The sequence below is a fragment of the Bicyclus anynana genome, chromosome 8, assembly GCF_947172395.1.
Source record: "Bicyclus anynana chromosome 8, ilBicAnyn1.1, whole genome shotgun sequence".
NCBI classification, from domain to species: Eukaryota; Metazoa; Arthropoda; class Insecta; order Lepidoptera; family Nymphalidae; genus Bicyclus; species Bicyclus anynana.
This window is the reverse complement of record NC_069090.1, coordinates 8,396,631-8,418,536: the sequence shown is the minus strand read 5'-3', so window position 1 is coordinate 8,418,536 and position 21,906 is coordinate 8,396,631. Positions and strand designations below refer to the sequence as shown.

General features: G+C 38.8%; 2 protein-coding genes across 2 annotated transcripts; both read right to left on the bottom strand.

Annotated features, from left to right (window-relative positions):
- Positions 1-814: 814 nt before the first annotated feature.
- LOC112050096 (asparagine--tRNA ligase, cytoplasmic) lies at positions 815-17,697 on the bottom strand. The gene is made up of 10 exons (XM_024088248.2): positions 17,538-17,697; positions 16,299-16,643; positions 15,644-15,864; positions 15,141-15,259; positions 9,649-9,822; positions 4,305-4,433; positions 3,299-3,443; positions 2,673-2,777; positions 1,944-2,154; positions 815-1,560 (listed from the first exon to the last, which is right to left on the bottom strand). The coding sequence occupies exons 1-10, from the start codon at positions 17,563-17,565 to the stop codon at positions 1,376-1,378; spliced, it is 1,662 nt and encodes a 553-aa protein (XP_023944016.2). The 5' UTR covers positions 17,566-17,697; the 3' UTR covers positions 815-1,375.
- A 1,435-nt stretch (positions 17,698-19,132) lies between these two features.
- Positions 19,133-20,264, bottom strand: LOC112050100 (peritrophin-1-like). Its single transcript, XM_024088252.2, has 2 exons — positions 20,255-20,264; positions 19,133-19,681 (listed from the first exon to the last, which is right to left on the bottom strand). The coding sequence occupies exons 1-2, from the start codon at positions 20,262-20,264 to the stop codon at positions 19,170-19,172; spliced, it is 522 nt and encodes a 173-aa protein (XP_023944020.1). The 3' UTR covers positions 19,133-19,169.
- Between the last annotated feature and the right edge of the window lie 1,642 nt (positions 20,265-21,906).

Genomic DNA, 21,906 nt, shown 5'->3' with positions numbered 1-21,906 from the left:
ATTTTATTACCTTATTCCTAGAGGAACAGAAACTAAGCAGGTGAAATTATAAGGTTCTGTTAGTTCAGTAATAGAAAGAGAATAAGAAATACTAGAAGAGACATATTAATCATAAAGAATGTAACAAAGAACTGTAGGTAACCAAATACCTCTGTAATGAGCAAAGTGTCAAGCGTAGAATTACAAGGACAGAAAACTTTAAATGTTGCAAACCAGTTATTCAAAAAAATCTGGAATTTCAGTTAGCCTTGATAGCTCTACAGTTTAAAAGGTGGGATGAAATGCGAGTTACTAGGTTCAATCTTGACCTCATGCCCATGGCTAACAAAAGCTTTTCACTAGTTACATTCAGAAAACTAGAGTAGACTACCATGCATTTAAAAAATCACACCTTAATATTTTACTCTTGGTTAATTCATCATCATCACTTTCAACCCATACTCGGCTCACTGCTGAGCTTGAATCTCCTCTCAGAATGGGAGGGGTTAGCCCAATAGTCCACTACGCTGGCCCAATGTGGATTGGCAGACTTCACACAAGCACAGAATTAGTAAAATTCTCTGGTATGCCGGTTTCCTCACTATGTTTTTCTGTTTGAGACATGTGATATTTAATTTCTTTATTATTGTATATTGGTTAATTGTGTGTAATCAAAAGAAAGTGTAGTAAACTTCTCATCATCATAATGGAAAAAAGATTACCTATATGAAAACTATATCCACAGTTGTTATTTTTTAAACTATATAGGTTTAAAAAATAACAACCAATCATTAACCTATAAATGTAAGAAAGTGACATAAATGAAAAAGATTAATAACATAATTTATTTATTTAAAACAAATGTAATTTTCCATACACATGGAATACACACATGTAATGAATTCTATATTTCTCAGTACAAAGTATGTACTACTTGAAGAAACTTAAACACTGTACACAATCTATATTATGCCAGACCTCAATTGCTTAGCCTATCAGGTGATAGGCTGAGGCAATGAGGTAATTTTTTTCTCTCTTCCAATTGTAACAAAAGAGTATTTATGCTATTTATGGTTTCTTTCGTTACAGACAAAAGAACGAAAATTATCTTGTTATCTCTTGGTGCACATCTTACACAAAGAGTTTCAAAAATAATCAATATTTTTAAAATGCTTAGCTAAGAAACTTTATATAAACCAATCTGAATCTGCAACATTATTGAAATAATTACTGAGTAATAATTTTATAGAAAAAGCAAATGCAGCAGTAAATGCCTAAAATTATATTTTTAATAGAACAATGAGACTTCTTAACTTAACATTATAAAAAACATGGCTTTTGATATAAAATAAAAATCGAAATAAATAAAGATAAAGATAATATTATTTTGATTAATTTATGGAGTACAACGCTCTAAGAAACGTGGGTACAGACAAACTTCACGGATGTGGTATCTGTCGAGCAGCCAGCAGAGGAACCGCTCCAGCCCCAGACCATAGCCACCGTGAGGCACGGAGCCGAATTTACGTTGATCTGTGTACCAGTAGTATGGGGTGGGGTCGATTCCTTCGCGCTTGTATCCTGTAAAGGGCGTAACAATTGTTAAAATGTCCTTTTTTGTCTAAATACATATATGATAGCAACAATTTAAAATTATGCAATGCAAATATAATTTTAAGTCAAAACTGTCCAATAAAGATTTAAAAGAAAGTGTATGTTATAGGCGTCTTTTTTAATTTTCGTCTGATTTTGGCGGATAGTTGCCTTATATTATTATTATTCTGTCTGATTTCAATGATTTCATTGAAATCAGACAGAATAAGTTAACCACAAAAGTTGCGGTCCTAAGCTAATTAAATTATTATTAACAATTTTTTTTTTAAATACTTCCAGGTAAACTCTGAATCTTACCATCCCTAAGAAGGTTAGAACTCAGAGCTGAAAGGCCAGTTAAAAAAAAATACCTTCCATAAGTTGTTCATGGTCCCATATCCTCATGGAGCCGCCCACGATCTCCCCGACGCCCGGCATCAGTACGTCCACGGACTCGGTCAATCGCTCGTCCTCGGGGCACCGCGGCATGTAGAACGACTTGATCTCCGCTGGGAACTTGCACAGCAAGATTGGAACTCCGATCGCGTCTGTCATCTTTCGTTCGGGACCTTCTGGTATATCCTGAAAATAAGAACACAATTTTTTATTGTTTTGCAACCACCGATTAATCAATAATATACAGATGAAGCGTACGAAACACGACGGTGTCGTAGCCGCTCCAAATACAAGATTCAAAAAGTAATACATTCTCAAGTCAGTACGGCACGAACGAGTAGTTTTCAATATTATTAAATATTTTAAAAACTGTTTACAAAAACTAAAGAATTGATTATTATATTAATTTACGTAATTGTTGTTAGTGTTTAATTTTGAAATACAAATTATGAAATATGATTTTTTTAGTGGATTTCACCGGCTTCAGTATCAGTATGTTGCTTTTAAAAGACTCATTCAGACATACTCTGTGTTTGAAACCATATCTTTTTTTAAAGATGCATTGCATTGCATTGATGATTTTATATATTGATAATGACATGCTCCATTAAACTTTATTTTAAAGGCATTTTAAGAAGAACTAAAACGGAAATACTGGTGAGGATTTGAATATAGACATAATAAATTTTATTTCTCTCACTTACATCTCCAAATTCATAGAAAGTTCCATCATCTTTGGTAATGTTGTTCTCTTTCAGATATTCAATGGCCTCAATGTAGGTCATGCGCTTGAACGGCTTCTGTGGTCGCTGTATAAACAAATTGTAACATTAATAATAGGAAAACTATTTAATAAATAAAAACTCAAGAGGTGTCAAGGGACACCCAGATGGAAACAAGTTCACTATTGCTATCGCTATAGCTATTATCGCTACCCTGGAGCTCACCAGCTGTCTTCAGGTCACGGCTTACAACTATAGCAAAAACATTACCCTCCTTCTTACACAGTCAGGTAAAAAGTGTTGGTTCAACTTTTGGTCTTAATTTTTTCCGTCTAGCCCTTTCGCAACGCGTGTTAAGGAACTTCTTTCCACTAATAATTATATCGGGAAATACTCCCGAGCACCCTGTATCGGCTGAACTCACGTGATATAACGTCGGAGTATGCCCGACTAGTTTCGAACCCACTAGGCCCTTAGTCATGAGCTTGTTATTACAAAGTAGTTGTTAGTTCAGTTTGCTAGATAATAATGTTTCACAAACCTTAAGATCCCAACCGTCTTCCGTAAATAAAACAACATGAAATATGTTTAAAGTTGAATTTTATTACCTTAAAGTTCGGGTTCAGCTCATACACCAGCTGTCCGTCAGGGGAGGCTAGCACCCTGTCTACGACATCCACCACCAAGTCCTCGATCCTCTCCAACAGCTCCTCAAATGTGATGAAAGGGAATTCACCTTCCACGTGGCTGTATCTGTTGTATAATAAATTAACATTACATTAAGTCTAAGCCTTCGAGTTGAGGCTTCTCATGCGAGCCATGACATCTCGTGAAGACAAAATGACATATCGATGATTCAATAGAACCAAACTGAAAATATCACAATCTCTTTTTTGCTATAGGAAGAAGAGAAGGAGCGATATTTTTAGTTCGGCCAGTCATACTTCATTTTGTCTCCATGAGATATGTTGTAGGTCACATGTTAGGCCTACAGGTTTTACGTCACATTTAATAATTTTAGTATTTTTACGACTCTACCGACTCTAAGACTAAAATATAAATCCCTCCAACTTCCCCCTTCCAATTTTCTCCTCTACAAGGTCAACATTCCAAAAAACCCTTTGTAGCTCTAGTCTTTTGTGTAAAAGGAACTTTTATGGAGATTTTTGATTGAAACGCATGCCCGCCAGAAGTTTCAGTCAGTATTCAGTTCTTATTCCTTGTTCTATAAGATCCTTCTAGAGCAGCTTTGGTTAGATATATCATAAATATTGTAAAACTATACTACTGCCATACTCGAGGAGTACTGTTTACTAACAAATAAATTAGAAATGAGGGTAGAAAACGCATGTAATTTCATAACTTTTTTATTTAAATTATGTATTGTTGTTTTATAAAATATTATTCAAAATATATTAACTATATCTAGTTGTTTTAAGCTTATTAATCAATTTTATTTTCATTAATTTAAGAATAAGTTAATTATAATTATTACTAGGTGTGAAATGACTAATGATTTATACCCTCATTTTTAATTTGTTGGTTGATAAAAAGTACTTCTCGAGTATGGCTTTAGTATAGTAATAATATGTAGTGTATCCGTATTGTACTCACTCTGCCAGATGTCTCCTGGTGCGGGACTGCTCCGCGCGGTAGGACTGCGCGATGCAGTACACGTCGCCCAGTGCCGCCAGACACGTCTCCAAGTACAGCTGAGAGCTCTGCGTTAAGTACGCCTGTTCTCTGTTAACAAATCGGAAATGTTTTTTTTTTTTTTTTTTTTTAATGCAAATAGGCCCGCGTTTGACCATGATCTAACCTGATGGTAAGTGTAGATACAGTCTAAGATGGGACACGCTTGCCTAGAAGGTGCCTATTCACTCTTGTTTTGAAGATACCCAAGTTATAATATTCAGGAAACACAGACTTGGGAAGGGTATTCCAAACCTTAGCCGTGCGTATGAGAAAAGAAGACGCAAAGCGTTTTGTACGGGTCCTAGGGACATCTACAATATAGGGATGAAAACCCATCCGATGTCTTGCGGTGCGATGGTAAAAAGGCGAAGGTGGTATGACATCGAATAGCTCCTGAGCACATTCTCCAAAATATATCCTATAAAACACCGATAAACTGGCAACTTTCCGCCGATGCTCAAGGGTCTGGAGTTTGGTCAAAAGCGGTGAATCTGTGCCAATGAGTCTCCTGGCTCGGCGATCCACAGCATCCAAAGCAGCCAATTGGTATTTGGCTGAGCCGTCAAAAAGATGGCTGCAGTACTCCATGCAAGACCGGACTTGGGCCTGATATAGAGTAATTGCTGTGAGGAGAAGTACTGCTTAACCTTACGGAGTATTCCAAGTTTTTTGGCCGCGGTTTTGGCTTTAGATTCTATGGACCGCCCAAAGTTGATGTTAGCCGAAATATCGAAACCCAGGAGATCGATGTGGTCAGTGATAGGCAAGGATACATTTCTGAATGTAGGTGTAAATGGAAAAGGAGTCCGTTTTGCCGTCAGTAGACATGCCTGCGTTTTGGTTGCATTGAACTGAACTAAATTAGCGTCGCCCCATTCGGAGACTTCCTTTAGGGTAGAGTTCAATCGAGAAACCATCGCCTCCCTGAGTTCGTTAGTTTCAGTTCCACCGGCGCGTGGTCCGGATAAATATCTTTCCGTTACTGTACTGTCATCTGCATAACCAAGGGTTCCAGGTTTCAGCAGGTCATTAATATGCAGTAAAAAAAGAGTAGCGGAAAGTACCGACCCTTGAGGAACTCCAGCGTTAATAGCCATTAGATCCGATGAGCAGCCATCAGTAACCACTCGGAAGGATCGTTCACTCAAAAAGTCGGATATCCAGTCACACAAGCTCGGTGGAAGTCCATACGCTGGAAGCTTACTAATGAGGCTATCGTGCCAGACCCTGTCAAATGCCTTAGATATGTCGAGAGAGACAGCAAGTGCCTCTCCGTGCTTATCAATTGCCTCACCCCAAACATGAGTTGCATACACGAGTAAATCACCAGCAGACCTATTTTGGCGAAAACCATACTGGCTGTCTGAGAGAAGATCATGACACTCAAGGTATGCTAAGAGCCTGGTATTTATTATTCTTTCCATGCTCTTACACAAGATTGAGGTGATTGAGATAGGCCTATAGTTTGATGGGTCGGCACGACTTCCTTTCTTTGGTACGGGTTGTACATTTGCAATCTTCCAGGATTTAGGAACTCGAGATGTTCTCAGAGATAGGCGATACAGACGTGTCAAGATAGGAGCTAATTCGGGTGCACAATAACGCAGAACTATTGCCGGGATACCATCAGGACCGCTGGCTTTATGTACGTCTAGAGACCGGATTACTCTTAGAACCTCCTTTTGATGGATATGCACCTCCGACATTACAGAGTCACATATAGGGAGGTTAGGGGGACAAGAATTCCCAGCGTCCAAGACTGAATTGTTAGCAAAATGAGAGGCCAGAAGGTTTGCCTTTTCAGTTGCAGTAAAAACCAGTGATCCGTCAGGTTTCAGCAGAGGCGGCAACGATGGTCGACAAAAGTTCGTTTCTACAGATTTGGCTAAAGACCAAAAAGCTTTGGTACCACTAGGATAGGTGGCTAATTTATTGCCAATGCGTTTTGTACGTGAGAAACGAGCTTTTTTTAACACCTTTTTGTAAGACTTGGCAGCAGCATTGAACTCTCGTTTTTTCAATTTCAAATCCGGAGCCATTTGACAACGAGCTTGTGCCCAGGTCACAAATGCCGATTGTTTAAGGGCCTCGGCTGAGGCACAATCAGCATTGTACCACTTTGGGGTCTTACCATCAAGGGACACATCAGAAAATGGAATAAAATATTCCATTGCCTGATGTATCACCTCGGATATTGCTCTTTCACAGCTCGACGGATCATCGGAAGAGAAGCAAATCTGGTGCCAGGGATAAGAAGCAAAAAAATGACGCATCTCATCCCAATTAGCTGACTTAAATTTCCAGATCCGTCTTAAGCAGCCAGGGTTGGAAACGGTGGGTTGGTGGCTGGAAATTGACCTTACCACACAATGATCAGAAGTACCAAGTGGCGATGATACTGATATCGAGAATTGATCTGGGTCGGTAGTCAGCACTAAGTCAAGACAATTGGGTGTATGTCCGTCAACATCATGTATCCTAGTCGCTTCCCGGACTAGTTGGGAGAGATCTAGGGATAAGGCAAAATTATACGCTTCCCTTCCAGCATGGTCCGTTTTCTCAAACGGGAATAGCCAATCTTTATGATGCGCATTGAAATCTCCCAAAAAAACCATGTTAGCACCTGGATACCGTTGAAGAACAATATCGGCCGAATCGCTGAGGTATTCGAAAAGCTTAGTCGTCTCACTATCACCATCATGAGAGCGATAGACACAAGCATATATCGTTTGCTGGGTACCAGTGTCTAGTAAACACCACAAGACTGAGTAATTGGGTATCTCAAGATTACGTAGGCGCCGGCAGCAGACATCATTACGTACATACATGCAAACTCCGGCATGAGGTTTGAAATGACACTCTAGGGAGTAGCCAGGATAATGCAAGTATGAACTGTCTGCTGGATTTCCAATTTGCGTCTCCGTAAGAAACATCAAGTGCGGCCTTTCAGTCTCCAGATGGTGATGGACTGCTAGGAGATTAGAGTGCAGTCCTCGTATGTTCGTGAGGTGCACTTTGAGTGAGAGGTGGTGCAGCCGCTGTTTAAACTTATATTTCTTCTTTTTTTGTTTCATTAATAGTAAAAACGGGGTGAATAGGCAGGAGGATGGCAGTTGTACGAGGCGCTCTGCTTCTAGACTTCACTGTTTACAAGGGGATAGCACTGATGGAAGGCTCGACTGGAGGCTGCGGGGACGCCCGAACCCCCTTGGAACTCGCCATCGGGACCTCTCTCCGGTCGCCAACCGGCACAATGAAAGCCAATCCAAGATTTTTCTCTAAAAGGTGGCGGGGCAGCCTCTCGTAGGTGGCTAGCCTACAATTGGGCCCCCTACTGCCTGCGGTCGGCCAGCGGTGCACCGTGCTTCGGATCCCGCTAGCCTCCAAATCGAGACGTCCAGTGCATCCACCAAGCAAATCAGGAAACTTGTCATGAAAAACATAGCGCAACTGTACATACCCAACCTCAACTAAATAGCTACTGTAAGCAACGCTCCGGAACGCGAAGAATCACTTGGCGGAGCGGCTTTGCTCACATGGTGGTATCACAAGCCTCGGCCGGAGCCTACCACCTAAAAAGTTGCTGTTCGATTAGCACCACCCAGGGGTCACGTGTAGGGTTACGAGTATTAGAATAACTAATTTAGGTACATCCTACGGACGTGAACAGCTCCAACCCCCGATTTAAACCGATTTAAACATAAATGTACATTTTTATTTATGTTTAAATCGGTTTCTGACAACAAAACTATGTTTTAAAGTAAAATATCATAAAAAATAACAATTTCTGCAATTTAAGCTTTGACATATTTTAAGTGTTTAAAACATCGATATAAATCGTTAGATGGACCCCTCTTTATTAAAGAACGCACAATTTTATGTCATTACCCAAAGACGTGCACGCACATCTTATCTTAGTACGTAACAAGCGTGAGTGAACGTGGCCTTAAAATAGTATTTACTGTTATTTTCTTATTTTAATCCCTTAATTAGGTATACCTTCGTGTTCATTTTGGAAGTGTAAAAACACAAGCCACAACATGAATAAAGAAAAATATGTTACGATCAGATGGTTTAAAACTGCAATTTCAAGTCACAACTGTTAAAAGGCAATGTACGCTTTTGCACAAGAAATCACATTGAAATTCTCTATAATTAAACAAACTAAAGTTTGCATACTTGGCAGTGACTACAAACTTTAAACTCTACAGACTTTTTTTTTTTTTTTTTTTTATTCTTTACAAGTTAGCCCTTGACTACAATCTCACCTGATGGTAAGTGATGATGCAGTCTAAGATGGAAGCGGGCTAACTTGTTAGGAGGAGGATGAAAATCCACACCCCTTTCGGTTTCTACACGGCATCGTACCGGAACGCTAAATCGCTTGGCGGTACGTCTTTGCCGGTAGGGTGGTAACTAGCCACGGCCAAAGCCTCCCACCAGCCAGACCTGGACAAATTAAGAAAATCTCAATCTGCCTAGCCGGGGATCGAACCCAGGACCTCCGTCTTGTAAATCCACCGCGCATACCACTGCGCCACGGAGGCCGTCAAAAACGTTTGGCTAGATAATAAATTCAGCAATCAGATGTCGACATCTATACTTGCTGCTTGCAGATGCATCAATGCGTTCTAAAGGTAAGCATGATAGACATCAAACAAGAGCTTAAACTAACTTTTATAGCCAACACAAGGCTACATTTTGTTTTTCTAGATAAAACAAGGGGATAAAATAGGGGATAAAAGTTTGTATGAAACTTTGTCAATTTTGCGGCAATTTGGCTGAAATTTGGAATGAAAATAGATTTTACCCTGAATTAACACATAGGCTACTTTTTATCCCGGAAAAATTCATGGTTCCCGCGGGATTTGTGAAAAACTTAATACCACGCGGACGCCCGCTAGTTTATTATAAAATCAAGAAAAAGTGAAAAATCTATGTCACTGGATCATTTGCATATCCATAAAAAGAAGAAAGACCATACATGTGTGTGGATTTTCATCCTCCTCCTAACAAGTTAGCCCGCTTCCATCTTAGACTGCATCATCACTTAACATCAGGTGAGATTGTAGTCAAGGGCTAACTTGTAAAGAATAAAAAAAACATGTTTATTAGTACGCAAACACACAGACTTGTGACCGACCGAATTTCCTTAATTTATGTCCGACATACAAATGACTACGAACATTTGCACAACTGCACAAACCGAGTCAAAAGGCAAGCATTCAAAAAAATATATCAAAAATTTAAATTAAAACCTTACCCAAAGTAATCAAACTTGAACAGAGTAGAGCCGCCTTCACACTGGGTCTGCACAAGGGTGGGCGGTTGCACCTCAGTGTAGTGACGAGACGCGAAGTGTTCGCGGAACGCCTGGGTAACCACTGCTCTCATTCTCAACACCTTCGTTGTGTTCTCGCCACGAATCATTATATGCCTGGAATCGAGTTACAAACAATGTTTTCAATACAATAGGGATGAAGACAGTTTTTTAAATTGTATATAAATTAGGAGTATGCTAATAGTAAAGCAATATTGTAAAAGTAACAGGGTATCTGCTATCATTACTTTCGTAGCTACAGGGATTTAAAGGGTCAGGTTTGCGGCGCTGCCGCGGATCCCTGAAAAAACGCCCTATACTAAATGACGTTGTAGGTCCATAATGATCGTTAGATTTGTATGGGCGGTTAAACAAAATTACTAATGTCTTTGTTATTTGTGCGTTTATGTTTATAGTTCATATTGAAAAGTGTCACATTTAATGTAAGAAAGCTAAAACTGAACTGTTCCAGTCATCTGTAGACTCGACTCCTGGAGTCGAGCTGTAAATGTCGCGCATCTGTGGGCTCGACTCCTGGAGCCGAGTTACGTAATCGTTGTTTATTTTAGTGTTTTTTTCTTTGTAGAGACGTCTCTATCTTGCTCTAAGTTATATTACGTGTAGTAAAAAGAAAAAGGATGACATATAATTTGTTTTTCGAAAAAGGATGACATATAATTTCAGTCGCGCGCGCGCATCGACGCACGTCGGACGTTTCTTGACGGAAGCGTTTAGTGGTTCTCAAAATGACAACGTTTATAAAGTGTAACAGTTGCAATATAGTGATTGACGAGCTTTTAGCTTACATTCAAAATAAAATCTCGATCGCGGATGAGATAAGTTTGGTGCAAATATGTAAGTCTGCTTTTTCGCCTGAGCAGATTGAGAATGCAAACAAATTACTGCTCGAGTCGTTGCCGAAAGATCAAACGTCAGAAAGAACGGTTCGCAAAGGAAAAGGCAAGGAAAACCGAATGCTACATGACATCATCAGTATTTTCAAAGTTTTCGATCCAGACGCATTGCCAGTTTTTGTGGCTCGAGACCTGGAAAAATTGCCACCAATAACTTTTGACCACCTCGATGTCTCCAAGTTGCTCAAAGATTTGATGATTATACAGTCTGAAATCACAAACATAAAAACTTCGTATGCAACCGTTGAACAAGTCGAAGATTTAAAACGAAAATGTTTAAACGTAAATCAATCCTCGCCGCCCTTCTCAGCTGTAAAAGTAAACATGAAAAGGGGAGCATATAGGGATAGTGGTCCGTTTGGCTTATCTCACTTGGATGAAACGATAATATCAGCCAGTATGGATCCGTCGAACAGTGAAGTATCGCCCCCAAATGAATACAATCTGAATTTTAGAAGCATTGATTTAAATAAGGTGGAGGGTAGTACTGAGTTTCGACGGAATACATCAGTAAAATCGCAGCGATGCGTCACGAGCGGCAACAACTCCGTCAACGGTAAAGCGACGGTCGGGGTGACGTATGAGTCATCGCGTTTGCCTACCGAGCCGAGCGGCGAGTCGGCGGGGACAGCGGAAAGTAAATCTTATGCGAGTGTCGCCAGGGATCAAAATCGAAATGAAGGGTGGACGGTGGTACAAAGGAAGGCGCCAAAATCCAAAAACCGTTTCATAGGCAGAACGGGCAATGTAATGGTAGATTCGGAGGAGAAATTTAGAGCGGCGGACCGAAAAATACCACTGTTCATAACAAACGTGAGTAAAAATACGACAGAGCCGGATATAATTAATTATATTAGGAGCAAAACAAATGAAGACGTCCGCTTAGAGAAAATCGTAATTAAACGAAAGTGTGAACACAACGCATATACTTAAGCTTTTTGTATCACAGAGCAAGCTGTCGTTGTACCTAGATGTGAATTTATGGCCACAGGGAATTATTTTCCGACGGTTTGTGCATTTTAAGCTCAAGCGCCCGAATGAAACACCTGTATCAGAGGTGGTGACGAATGACTTACTAGCTGTTAATGGATAAAGGTCTAACATGTAAATTTGTGACCTTTAATTGTAAGAGTGTGAAGCGCTCTGCACAGTGTATACGCGAACTTTGTTTGACGTCAGATATAATAGCGCTACAAGAAACATGGCTGTTACAGGAAGACTTGCCCTATCTCGACACGTTGAGTGAAGACTTCAGCTCGACAGGAGTGTCGGCGGTGGATACCGCTGCAGGCATCCTACGCGGTCGTCCGCACGGCGGGGTCGCGCTGTTATGGAGGCGTAGTGTGTTTCAAAATGTGTCTGTGGTGCAGTGTCATAATCCGCGTATTTGTGCTATAAGAATAGTGTTACCGGAGAAATCGTGTATAATTATGAGCGTTTACATGCCTACGGATTCAGTGGCAAATTTAACGGATTTTACTGATACACTAAGCTCGGTAAGTGCGATTATTGACACTCATAGTGAAAGTTGTGTGTATATATTAGGGGACTATAATGCACATCCAACTGAAATGTTTTATAGCGAACTTTCTGTTCTGTATAGAGCAAGAATGGGCTTGTATTGATACGGATATGTTAGGTTTGATGTCTGATACATACACGTTTGTGAGCGAAGTTCATGGCTCCAAGCGGTGGCTTGACCATTGCGTTGTGACTAAATCCGTTTTAACTTGCGTACAAAATGTTTATGTGTTGTATGATGTGTTGTGGTCTGACCATTTCCCTCTGGTTGTGGAATGCAACTTAAATGGGTTAATACCAAAGAAACCTGCTATTAACACCTCGCTGAATGAAGTCACATGGGGGGACAGAAATCAAGAGCAGATATACACATATCAGAGAGAATGTCATACTAGGTTAAGACTAATAGACTTTCCACACGAGCTTTGTGATTGCTGTGATCGTACTTGTAGTAATCCAGAACATAGGGTTGCTATTACAAAGTTGTACAGCGACATCGTCCAGGCCCTTCGAGAAGCGTCTGTAATGAGTAGAAAGCCAAGAAAGAGGAAAATTAAAAACAAAGTGATAGGCTGGAATAAGCATGTAGCTGAAGCACACGGGAAGGCAAGACAAAAATTTTTGTTGTGGGTATCTTACGGTAAACCAGCTGGTGGGCCGTTTTATACGGAGATGACTGAGGCCAGAAGAATTTTCAAAGCACGTTTAAAATGGTGTCAAAACCACCAAGAACAGATAAAAATGGACATTCTGGCCTCACATCATTCTAAATATGACTTTAGGGGTTTTTGGAAGCATACAAATAAAATAAATGCTAAGCCTTCTATACCCGTGAGCGTCAGCGGCGTGAGCGACCCTGAAACGATTTCCAATGTTTTCAAGGACCACTTTTTGTAAAATCGCCATTGGGGCCCTCTCATTTGATGCCTGATGTTGAGACTGACAGGGTGGTGGGGATACAATTCAAGTATAAAGAAATTGAAAGCACTATCAAGCATATGACCAGAGGTAAATCCCCGGGCCATGATGGTCTTGGCATCGAGCATCTACAACATGCTGGGCCACATCTACCGAGGGTCTTGGCCATGTTGTACAACATTTGTATTAGCCACAGCTACATGCCCAGTGAGATGATGCGTACTATAGTTGTGCCTATAATGAAAAACAAAACCAGGGACTTATCCGATAAAACCAACTATAGGCCCATCTCATTGGCTACTGTCATCGCGAAGGTATTTGACAGCATGCTTAACTCTCACTTAAATAATTTCTTTAGACCACACGACAACCAATTTGGTTTCCGACATGGTTTGTCTACTGAGAGTGCTGTTTTGGGGCTGAAGCATGCTGTCACATACTATGCCAAGAGGAAGACTCAGATTTACGCCTGTTTTCTGGACTTGTCTAAAGCATTTGACCTGGTTTCTTATGACATCCTATGGCGAAAGATGGAGGAAGCAAAACTACCTCCAGAACTCACCAACATTTTTAAATATTGGTATAGAAACCAGGTCAACAATGTCCGGTGGGCAGGCGCATTGTCAGACTCGTATGGGTTGGAGTGCGGAGTGAGGCAGGGGGGGTTAAGCTCACCTACGCTATTCAACCTGTACGTGGATGACTTGCTAGGCGAGCTCAGCAGCACCAGAACCGGCTGCTACATAGATGGAGTGTCTTTAAATAACTTAAGTTACGCCGATGATATGGTGCTGTTGAGTGCGTCAATCTGTGGTCTCAGGAAGCTCATAGCTGTATGTGAGGCTTATGTGGAGAAACATGGTCTTGCCTATAACACTAAAAAGAGTGTAGTGATGGTTTTTGAGGCAGAGGGTAAAATATCTAAAAATCTAACCCTTCCACCTATCTCGCTGAATCGCGTAGCATTAGAGAGAGTGAATAAAGTCAAGTACCTCGGACACATGTTGACCCCTGACCTTAGAGACGACACTGACATCGAGAGAGAACGGAGAGCGTTATCAGTAAGAGCAAATATGCTGGCTCGCAGGTTTGCGCGGTGTTCATATGCCGTTAAAATTACGTTGTTCAGAGCATACTGCACTAGTTTCTACACGTGCAGTCTGTGGGCCAAATACTCTCAAAAATCTTATAACGCTCTCCGTGTACAATATAACAACGCATTCAGGGTGCTGATGGGGTTGCCCCGCTTTTGTAGCGCATCGGGGATGTTCGCGGATGCGCGTGTTGACTGTTTTTACGCCACAATGCGCAAACGTTGTGGATCCTTGGTGCGCAGGGTGCGGGGCGGCACCAACAGCATTCTAGCAATGATTGCGAGCAGGTTGGACTGTAAATATGTGAATTACTGCTGTTCCATGTCAAATGGATTGGAGCGGCAGTGACACACATATTACGAGTACTAGAAATAGAATAAGTTATATTACTATACTTAAGTAGTTTATAAGTTACTAACACATTGTATTTTTACTAACATAACTATGAGCCTATTGAAGTTTGAAATAAAAGTATTATTATTATTATTATTATTATAATCACTCAATACTTCTACAAAACTTGTCTGTGATTAGTAATGACAGTTTTTAAAACCGCGCTTTGGAAGCGCGGCCCACAGACGCGGGATTTCAAACTCATATTTTTTAAAAATCTTTGAACATTATGAGTGTTTTATTCTTTGGTAGAGTAAAATAATATATAGATTAAGTAAATAACCAAAGACGATGTAGAAATAAAGGTAAAAATTTAATATAGAGCGGGTTTTGTGCGTTATTCGGGCAACTATCGCGCGTTCGTATTTCAATATTTTTATTGAAAATTATTTGTTTTTACTGTATTATTGCATTTATTAATTAAAATTAGCTTGTTTAATAACAATTCCAACAAAAAAAATATTTAAATAGCCCCAATAATACATTTTAATGCAATCGGCGTTTTAAAAACGCGTAACCTTGGCGCGCGCGAATCGCCGGAGAGGCCATCACAGATGCCCGTACAGATGGTTGAATATAGATATAAATATCTTACCTGTTGTCCAATTGAACATCAGGAAGAGCATCCTCGTTCAGAATAGCATCAGCTCCACCGGGAGGTGCTAAACCGATAAGCTCCCAGTAATCTGCTGTCAGCTCATGACCTCCTGGTGCCTTATTAATTACAATTGAAAATGAAAAACTGCTTATTTATTTTGAACTATACTAGCATTTGCATGCAGCTTCACTATATTAATGTACTACTTAACAGTCAAACCCTATCTAAGGTCCCATATAAATGTTAAGTCCATATTTTTTAATTAACTCTTTTTTTTCGCCTTTCTCTTATACTGTTACTCAGCAATCTATCATTCGACATTGAGCTGTTCGTCATAGAGGTTATGGGTCATCAGAAGGAGTAAGTCCATTAACTAAGTGTAGAAAGAGTAGATGATAAGTTAATAAATAAAAAAAGAGTTTGACATATTTTGTCGACCCCACATAAATGGGATAAGGAGAAGTAGATGACACTGATGAGTGTATCTTAAAATTACTTACAACTTTTCCTTCAGGTACAACTTCTAGTTTTCCATACAGAGCAACAGAAGATTCAGTAGAAAGTACTAGAGCATTGTACGTTTGGCAGAGTACTCCGTGTAGGACACATTGCAGGTAGCCAGTGCCATCTCTCAGCGTGAGGAAAGTGAGAGCCTTGCCTTGACGCCGCAAACGGTGCACCCAACCACGCACACATATTCTATCTCCACGGTTATCTCCAGCTAAAACATAAAAAGGGGTTATTATAAAAACCAAAATGAGAAGATCTAACAAGAAGAACCAGTCACTGACAACGGTCAAAGAGTCGCCAAGCTGAAACGCTTCATACTCATCAAAGTGGCAAAAGCCTCCGTGGCGCAGTGGTATGCGCGGCGGATTTACAAGACGGAGGTCCTGGGTTCGATCCCCGTCTGGACAGATTGAGATTTTCTTAATTCGTCCAGGTCTGGCTGGTGGGAAGCTTCGGCCGTGGCTAGTTACCACCCTACTGGCAAAGACGTACCGCCAAGCGATTTAGCATTCTGGTATGATGCTGTGTAGATACTGAAAGCGGTGTGAATTTTCATCCTCCTCCTAACAAGTTAGAGGACCTTTACTAGCAGGACCTGATATGGTTGATGCAGTACTGTGTTTACACAGCAATAATTTATCTTACCTTCAAAGATTTTTATAATTTTAGCTTTAGGCAAAGAAGGATCTTGCTCCAAGATTATCTTCTTTGCCTCTTCCAAGTTTTGCAATCTCTTTTCATCTTTCTCCTCTTCTGCCTTAGCTTTATCTGCTGCCTTGTAAGATTCCCTCAGCCAGATTTTTTGAATCTTTTTTAACTGGGATTTAGCAGCTACATCATATGTTTTAGTGTCATCTTTTGAGTCAACATATATGGTTGGAAATGGTTCTTTTCCAGCATGGCGCATAGCTTGGAGAATTGTCTTAAATGGTTTCTCTGTTGAACCATCCCCAGTCTCATCGCTACCATTTTTTTCAGATGTGTACAGATCTGTAGAATACATTTGATGTATCAATATGGTATGTAACATACTTTTACTTTTTATTATTTATGAGAGTTTTCTATAATATTTACTTAAAATGATATTATAAACAATACAGTAAATAAAATTAAGTATTTTAAAGGGTATTCTGATATTTCATATTGATTGATTATTATTTATGATGTCATATTTAAAAGTTATGCCAAATATTCTTTTAAAAAAAATAACTTATAAAAATATACTTTAAGAAAGAAGACATTGAATGTCTGCACATTTAATAAGATTATCAAAAGGAGGATCATCAATAAGAATAAAAACAGCAGGGTAACCAACTTGCAAATTTCAATGAATATACTAAAATAAAATACTCAATTTACATACATATTATTCTTACAAGGAACATAAGCTAAGTTATCTTAATAACTATAGAAATCATGCCCACATGGAATGTTGGCAAGAATACTTGCTGCATTTCCGCGCTGGACAGGTTTTCATAAATAAATTAATCAATAACTGTGGCAAAGTAAAACCTTTATTTTACCAAGATTGGTGGTAAGAAATAAAGTTATGCGAAAATATATTTTATACCAGTAAAATAAGTTACATTAGGTAATCGAAACCATTCAATACCGTAGAACGGAAAATAAAACTTTACTCACAGCTGGATCAGAAGTACGCAAGCGTATACCAGATTGCGTCAATTTGCAGAATTTACGATTTATCCACTTAATGTAGGACTATTTTCTAATTTACATATTTTGTGTAAATATTGCAATTTAATGTTTTTGTATGCAGTTTACGTATAATTTAATTACCTTTACTATTCGACTAATTTTCGTAAAATCTAGTATACTTGGTAGAGGATTGGACAGGAACGGATTATAGGTTAGAAAGTTACTCACCAACCGACAGCTTTTCTATGTCTGGCATTGTTATATAAACACCAATTGATACTACAATTAGAAATTAACACAAAACTTATATATTACTTTAGTAATTTCCGACACGAATAAGTAAAATGTTATGACACGCCGACAGAAAGTAAAGTAAAGTAAACGTATGTAGGTAATAGGTATTTTTTTAGGACTTAAGTTGTCAACTTGTCAAACTACTGTCTTTTTGACAAAGACATAAACAGCTGGTCCTGCCAGCACCGAGTTGCTAATTTACCAAGTATGCCGGAATGAACAGAGAATAGAATGAAGAAACTAATATAATATTAAGTTGTATTTTCTAGTCAACGGACAGAACGTAGATACAATTCTCAACAAATTCATTAACCAAACAACATTCAACGTTACAGTACTTATGATATTCCTGTGAGTTTCCTGCATTCAGTTAAGTACACACCAACCTTCACTCTTTGTATGGTATCGCTAATTCGAGATTGTCTCAACGAGAACAATTTAAACGAGTTAGGAATATAAATTTTCCCTACAATTAGGGAACTTTTAAAAGTTGGTATTCTTAAAGTATTATTTTAATTTTGTTGACAATGACAATGACGTTTTCGTTCATGAATCACAAGGAAATATCCTACAGAAAATCATTTAGAAATTAATGAATGCCTACTATTTAGTGACGTCTGTGAATAATGCATTATTTACCTACTTATATCAATTCGTCTAAAGATATAGAGAAAATCAATTTCCTAGTGTCTGATGCAATCATTGCAATGCTTGCAATCCTTATTGAGATAAAGATTGTAGGATTCGTTATTGGACTGAGGTATTGTGTTCTGTGGGACTGAGTCTGCGATAGCCAGACATACTTCACTTTAGGCCGGCTGAAAGTTAGCAAGATCCTATATTACCATCTATGCAGGTAACAACGATTCAGTTTCTTTAGTTGGTAGGTACTTACCTATTTAGAATGTTAAACCAAAATAAAAACAAATGAATGACGTAGGAATAGAAATGCCCATGTACGCTTTCATCTTTATGTTAATCCTTGCGTGACGAGAATGCGTGATATATTTTATACAGTACAGTCCCAGACGAAAATGCGTGATATATTTTATACAGTTACTGAAAAGGTTAAAATCAAAACACTTGGACCTTGCTCATCACTTTTTTCCGCAAGTTACCATCATGTGGAATGTTAAGATAATCATTATTGTTATGATACCTACTCAACCTAGTCCTTTCACTTTCAGTAATCAATGGTATTGTTGCGATAAGATTTGACCAACACCATAATTATGAAGCTTTCGCTTGGCTGTTGGATTACTGTAAAAAACGGATATAGGCGGCAGTAATCCTTGTTATGACGCGAATTAAAAGAATTACAGGACTTAGTACTTAGTAGAAGTAGGACTTTTTCATAATATTTAATATATTTTTTATGTATTACCAACATCATCTATTTTATAAACATTGTCAAATATTAAAAACGGGTGTATAATCAAACAAATGAGAGAAAAAGTAACAAACAATAATAATATTCAAATGCATTTTTATTTATTAGTTATTAGACAAATAATTTCCAGTAGATACAGCATAAATTAAGAACATATCATTATAAATAAATATTTCTTATTTTTTCTCTTCGGGATGTTCGACTTCTTCTTTTTCTACCAGTCGGTCTCCACACTCAACCTCACTTTCCCAATCGCAAAGTTTGGTGTCTTTGTTATACATAAGGGGATTGGGACATTGTAGTTCAATAGGTACCCCACGAGCACACATATACAACTGGTTACAATATTCGTGAGGGATCAGCGCGCCATTAGAACCAGCTCGAGCGCAAATAACTTTGGGATCGCTGGATTCTTCATCTACCTCTGCAACTTCGTCTTCCTTCTTTCTGTTACCACAGTCCACCTCACGAGGCCAATCACATACTTCATCGTTTAAACTGAACATTAGTGTTTTCGGGCATTGAAACTCGACCGGTTCACCGTTGCTGCATTTGTAAAACTTATTGCAGTTATCGTGAGGCAAAATTTTATAAATCGAGTTGTCCACAGGGCATCCTTTATCGTTCAGTTCAATTTCTTCTTCACCCAAAGCTACTGCGAATAGGCTGAGTAGGATAATGCTTCCAACTGAAAAGGAAATGAATAGATTAATCTTTAGGGAACGGTTAGGCATCGCCTTCGAACTCATTGTGTGTTTTGACGAAACTTAGAATAGGTAACTGGAAACCACTATAGAAATCGAGGGTGTACCTATATTAAATAGCCCTTTGGATTGTTTAAAAATTACGATATTTTATAGAGGTACCGTACTAGCAGATTCCCCAATGCATTTTACTGTTAATGCAGAGGATAGTCCTTACGGCTTTGAATCACGAGGTGTTATAAAATCAGTCAGTTTTAGCTTTACTTGAAGATATTCTCAGTAATCCGGCCCGGTGTTGATGGTGATACACCCTTGCGCTTCAGAGAGCACGTTAAGGCTTTTAAGTCGGTCTTGATCTTTGACATCACCATAAGCTTACCAACCCGCATTTAAACAGTGTGGTGAGTCGAAGTCCTAAAAAATCCCTGAGAAAAAATGAGGCCTGATGTCTAATTGAGTCGACTGATGATTGTGATAATGATAATGAATAAGTATAGTTAATTCTCTAGAAACAATAAATGATTTAATACTCGTGTTTTAGAACAATTTGGTAATACCTTTGAACATTTTGATGACTTCCTCTTGCTTCCTCTAGTTCCTTGCCAAACAATCCTTTAGACTTACTGAGTTTGGTACTAAAATTGCACCTAATTTATACTGTTCGATGAATATGTATCAGCTTGTTAAATGGTATCTATATCGGTTTTTTAGATAAAATAACATGAAATGTTAACATGTTTTAATATAATAATTAATACTTTCTTCAAAACATGAATGAACCAAATTTTTTGATAACAGAACATGTTACCAGGTGATTTTCCTGTTTACGATCGGCTTGTTATTCTAAGCATACATGACCTACACAATTAAATAACTCATATCTTCACATAGTACCATACTAACACATATTGGAGTCGATGAAGGTAGATTTTGGGATTCACTTGAGTGCATCAAATAAGCCTAAGGTACCATTCATGCTGACCACCAAGTACGAGTATGAGCCCTCGATAACGTTGATCGCTTAGGGCAGCCAAAAAAAACTATTTCAGAAATACTCAACGAGCACGTCAGGTAAGGTTAGGTTAGCTTATAGCTAAAAAAAATTTAATAAAAAAATTCAACCGACTTCCAACTCAAAAATTAGCCTAAACTAAAAAGCAAAAAATAACATCTTACCTATGTGCTACCTTCTGATCAGTTTGAAGGCGGTGCCAAGCCAGTGATGTTTTAATTTAAGCCGTTTAAATTACAAAATTTCTGTGGTTCTTTCAGAAACGGCTTTAATTAAAACATGACACTGGATTGGCACCGCCTTCAAACTGATCAGAAGGTAGCACATAGGTAAGATGTTATTTTTTGCTTTTTAGTTTAGGCTAATTTTTGAGTTGGAAGTCGGTTGAATTTTTTTATTAAAATTTTTATTTTTTAATTTTTAGTGTTAGTACACCTACTGAGTGTAACCAAAACTGATACTAATAACCTTCGAGAAGTTCTCTTCATTGTCCTTCGTCTTCAATACCAGACCCTTAATTCAGTCACAACCCATCTAGGTGGAAAGTTCTCAGCAATACAAATTCATAAAGTCCCAATAAAGGTAGCTACTGTGAACCGTCGAGGAGTTCCCTTAACTCTCCTTCATCTTCGTAACCAGACCCTCAATACGGTCACAACCCATCTAGGTGGAAAGTTCTCATCAATACAAATAAATCTAGCCCAAACAAAAGGTACCTGCTGTAAATCGTTGACGAGTTCCATCGTCTGTTTTTCGGCTTCATCATCAGACCAACTCCAGACCTTCATAAAATTGTAGTGCTTTAAGATACCTTATGGAAACATTAACAAACGCACTAGCCGTCCCTGCGATTTTCGAAAGTTCCCCTCGATTTCTCCAGGATCCCATCATCAGATCCTGACATGAAAAAAATGGGACCACCCTGGAATCAAACCCTTCAAAACAAAAAAAGAATTTTCAAAATCAGTCCACAAATGACGGAATTATCGCTGGACATACATAAAAAAAAAAAAAAAAACCTACATACAGCCGAACGTAGAACCTCCTCCTTTTTGGAAGTCGGTTAAAAAGTGTGCCTGCCGAAAATTTGACAATTTGAGTGTATCTTATGGGAATGGTAAGTTTACAAAGTTGCAAAATAAAACCCCTGTATTTCTGTTATCTTTCAATGGTGCAGGAATAGCAACCCCGCTCTGG

Bases quoted from the DNA above. Each gene is read 5' to 3' on its own strand.
- LOC112050096 (XM_024088248.2), bottom strand. From the start codon at position 17,565: ATGCCAGACATAGAAAAGCTGTCGGTTG. The intron at 16,644-17,537 runs GTGAGTAACTTT...TGTATTCTACAG, and splicing joins CATAGAAAAGCTGTCGGTTG to ATCTGTACACATCTGAAAAA. The intron at 4,434-9,648 runs GTAAGGTTTTAA...ATTTGTTAACAG, and splicing joins TTCAAGTTTGATTACTTTGG to AGAACAGGCGTACTTAACGC.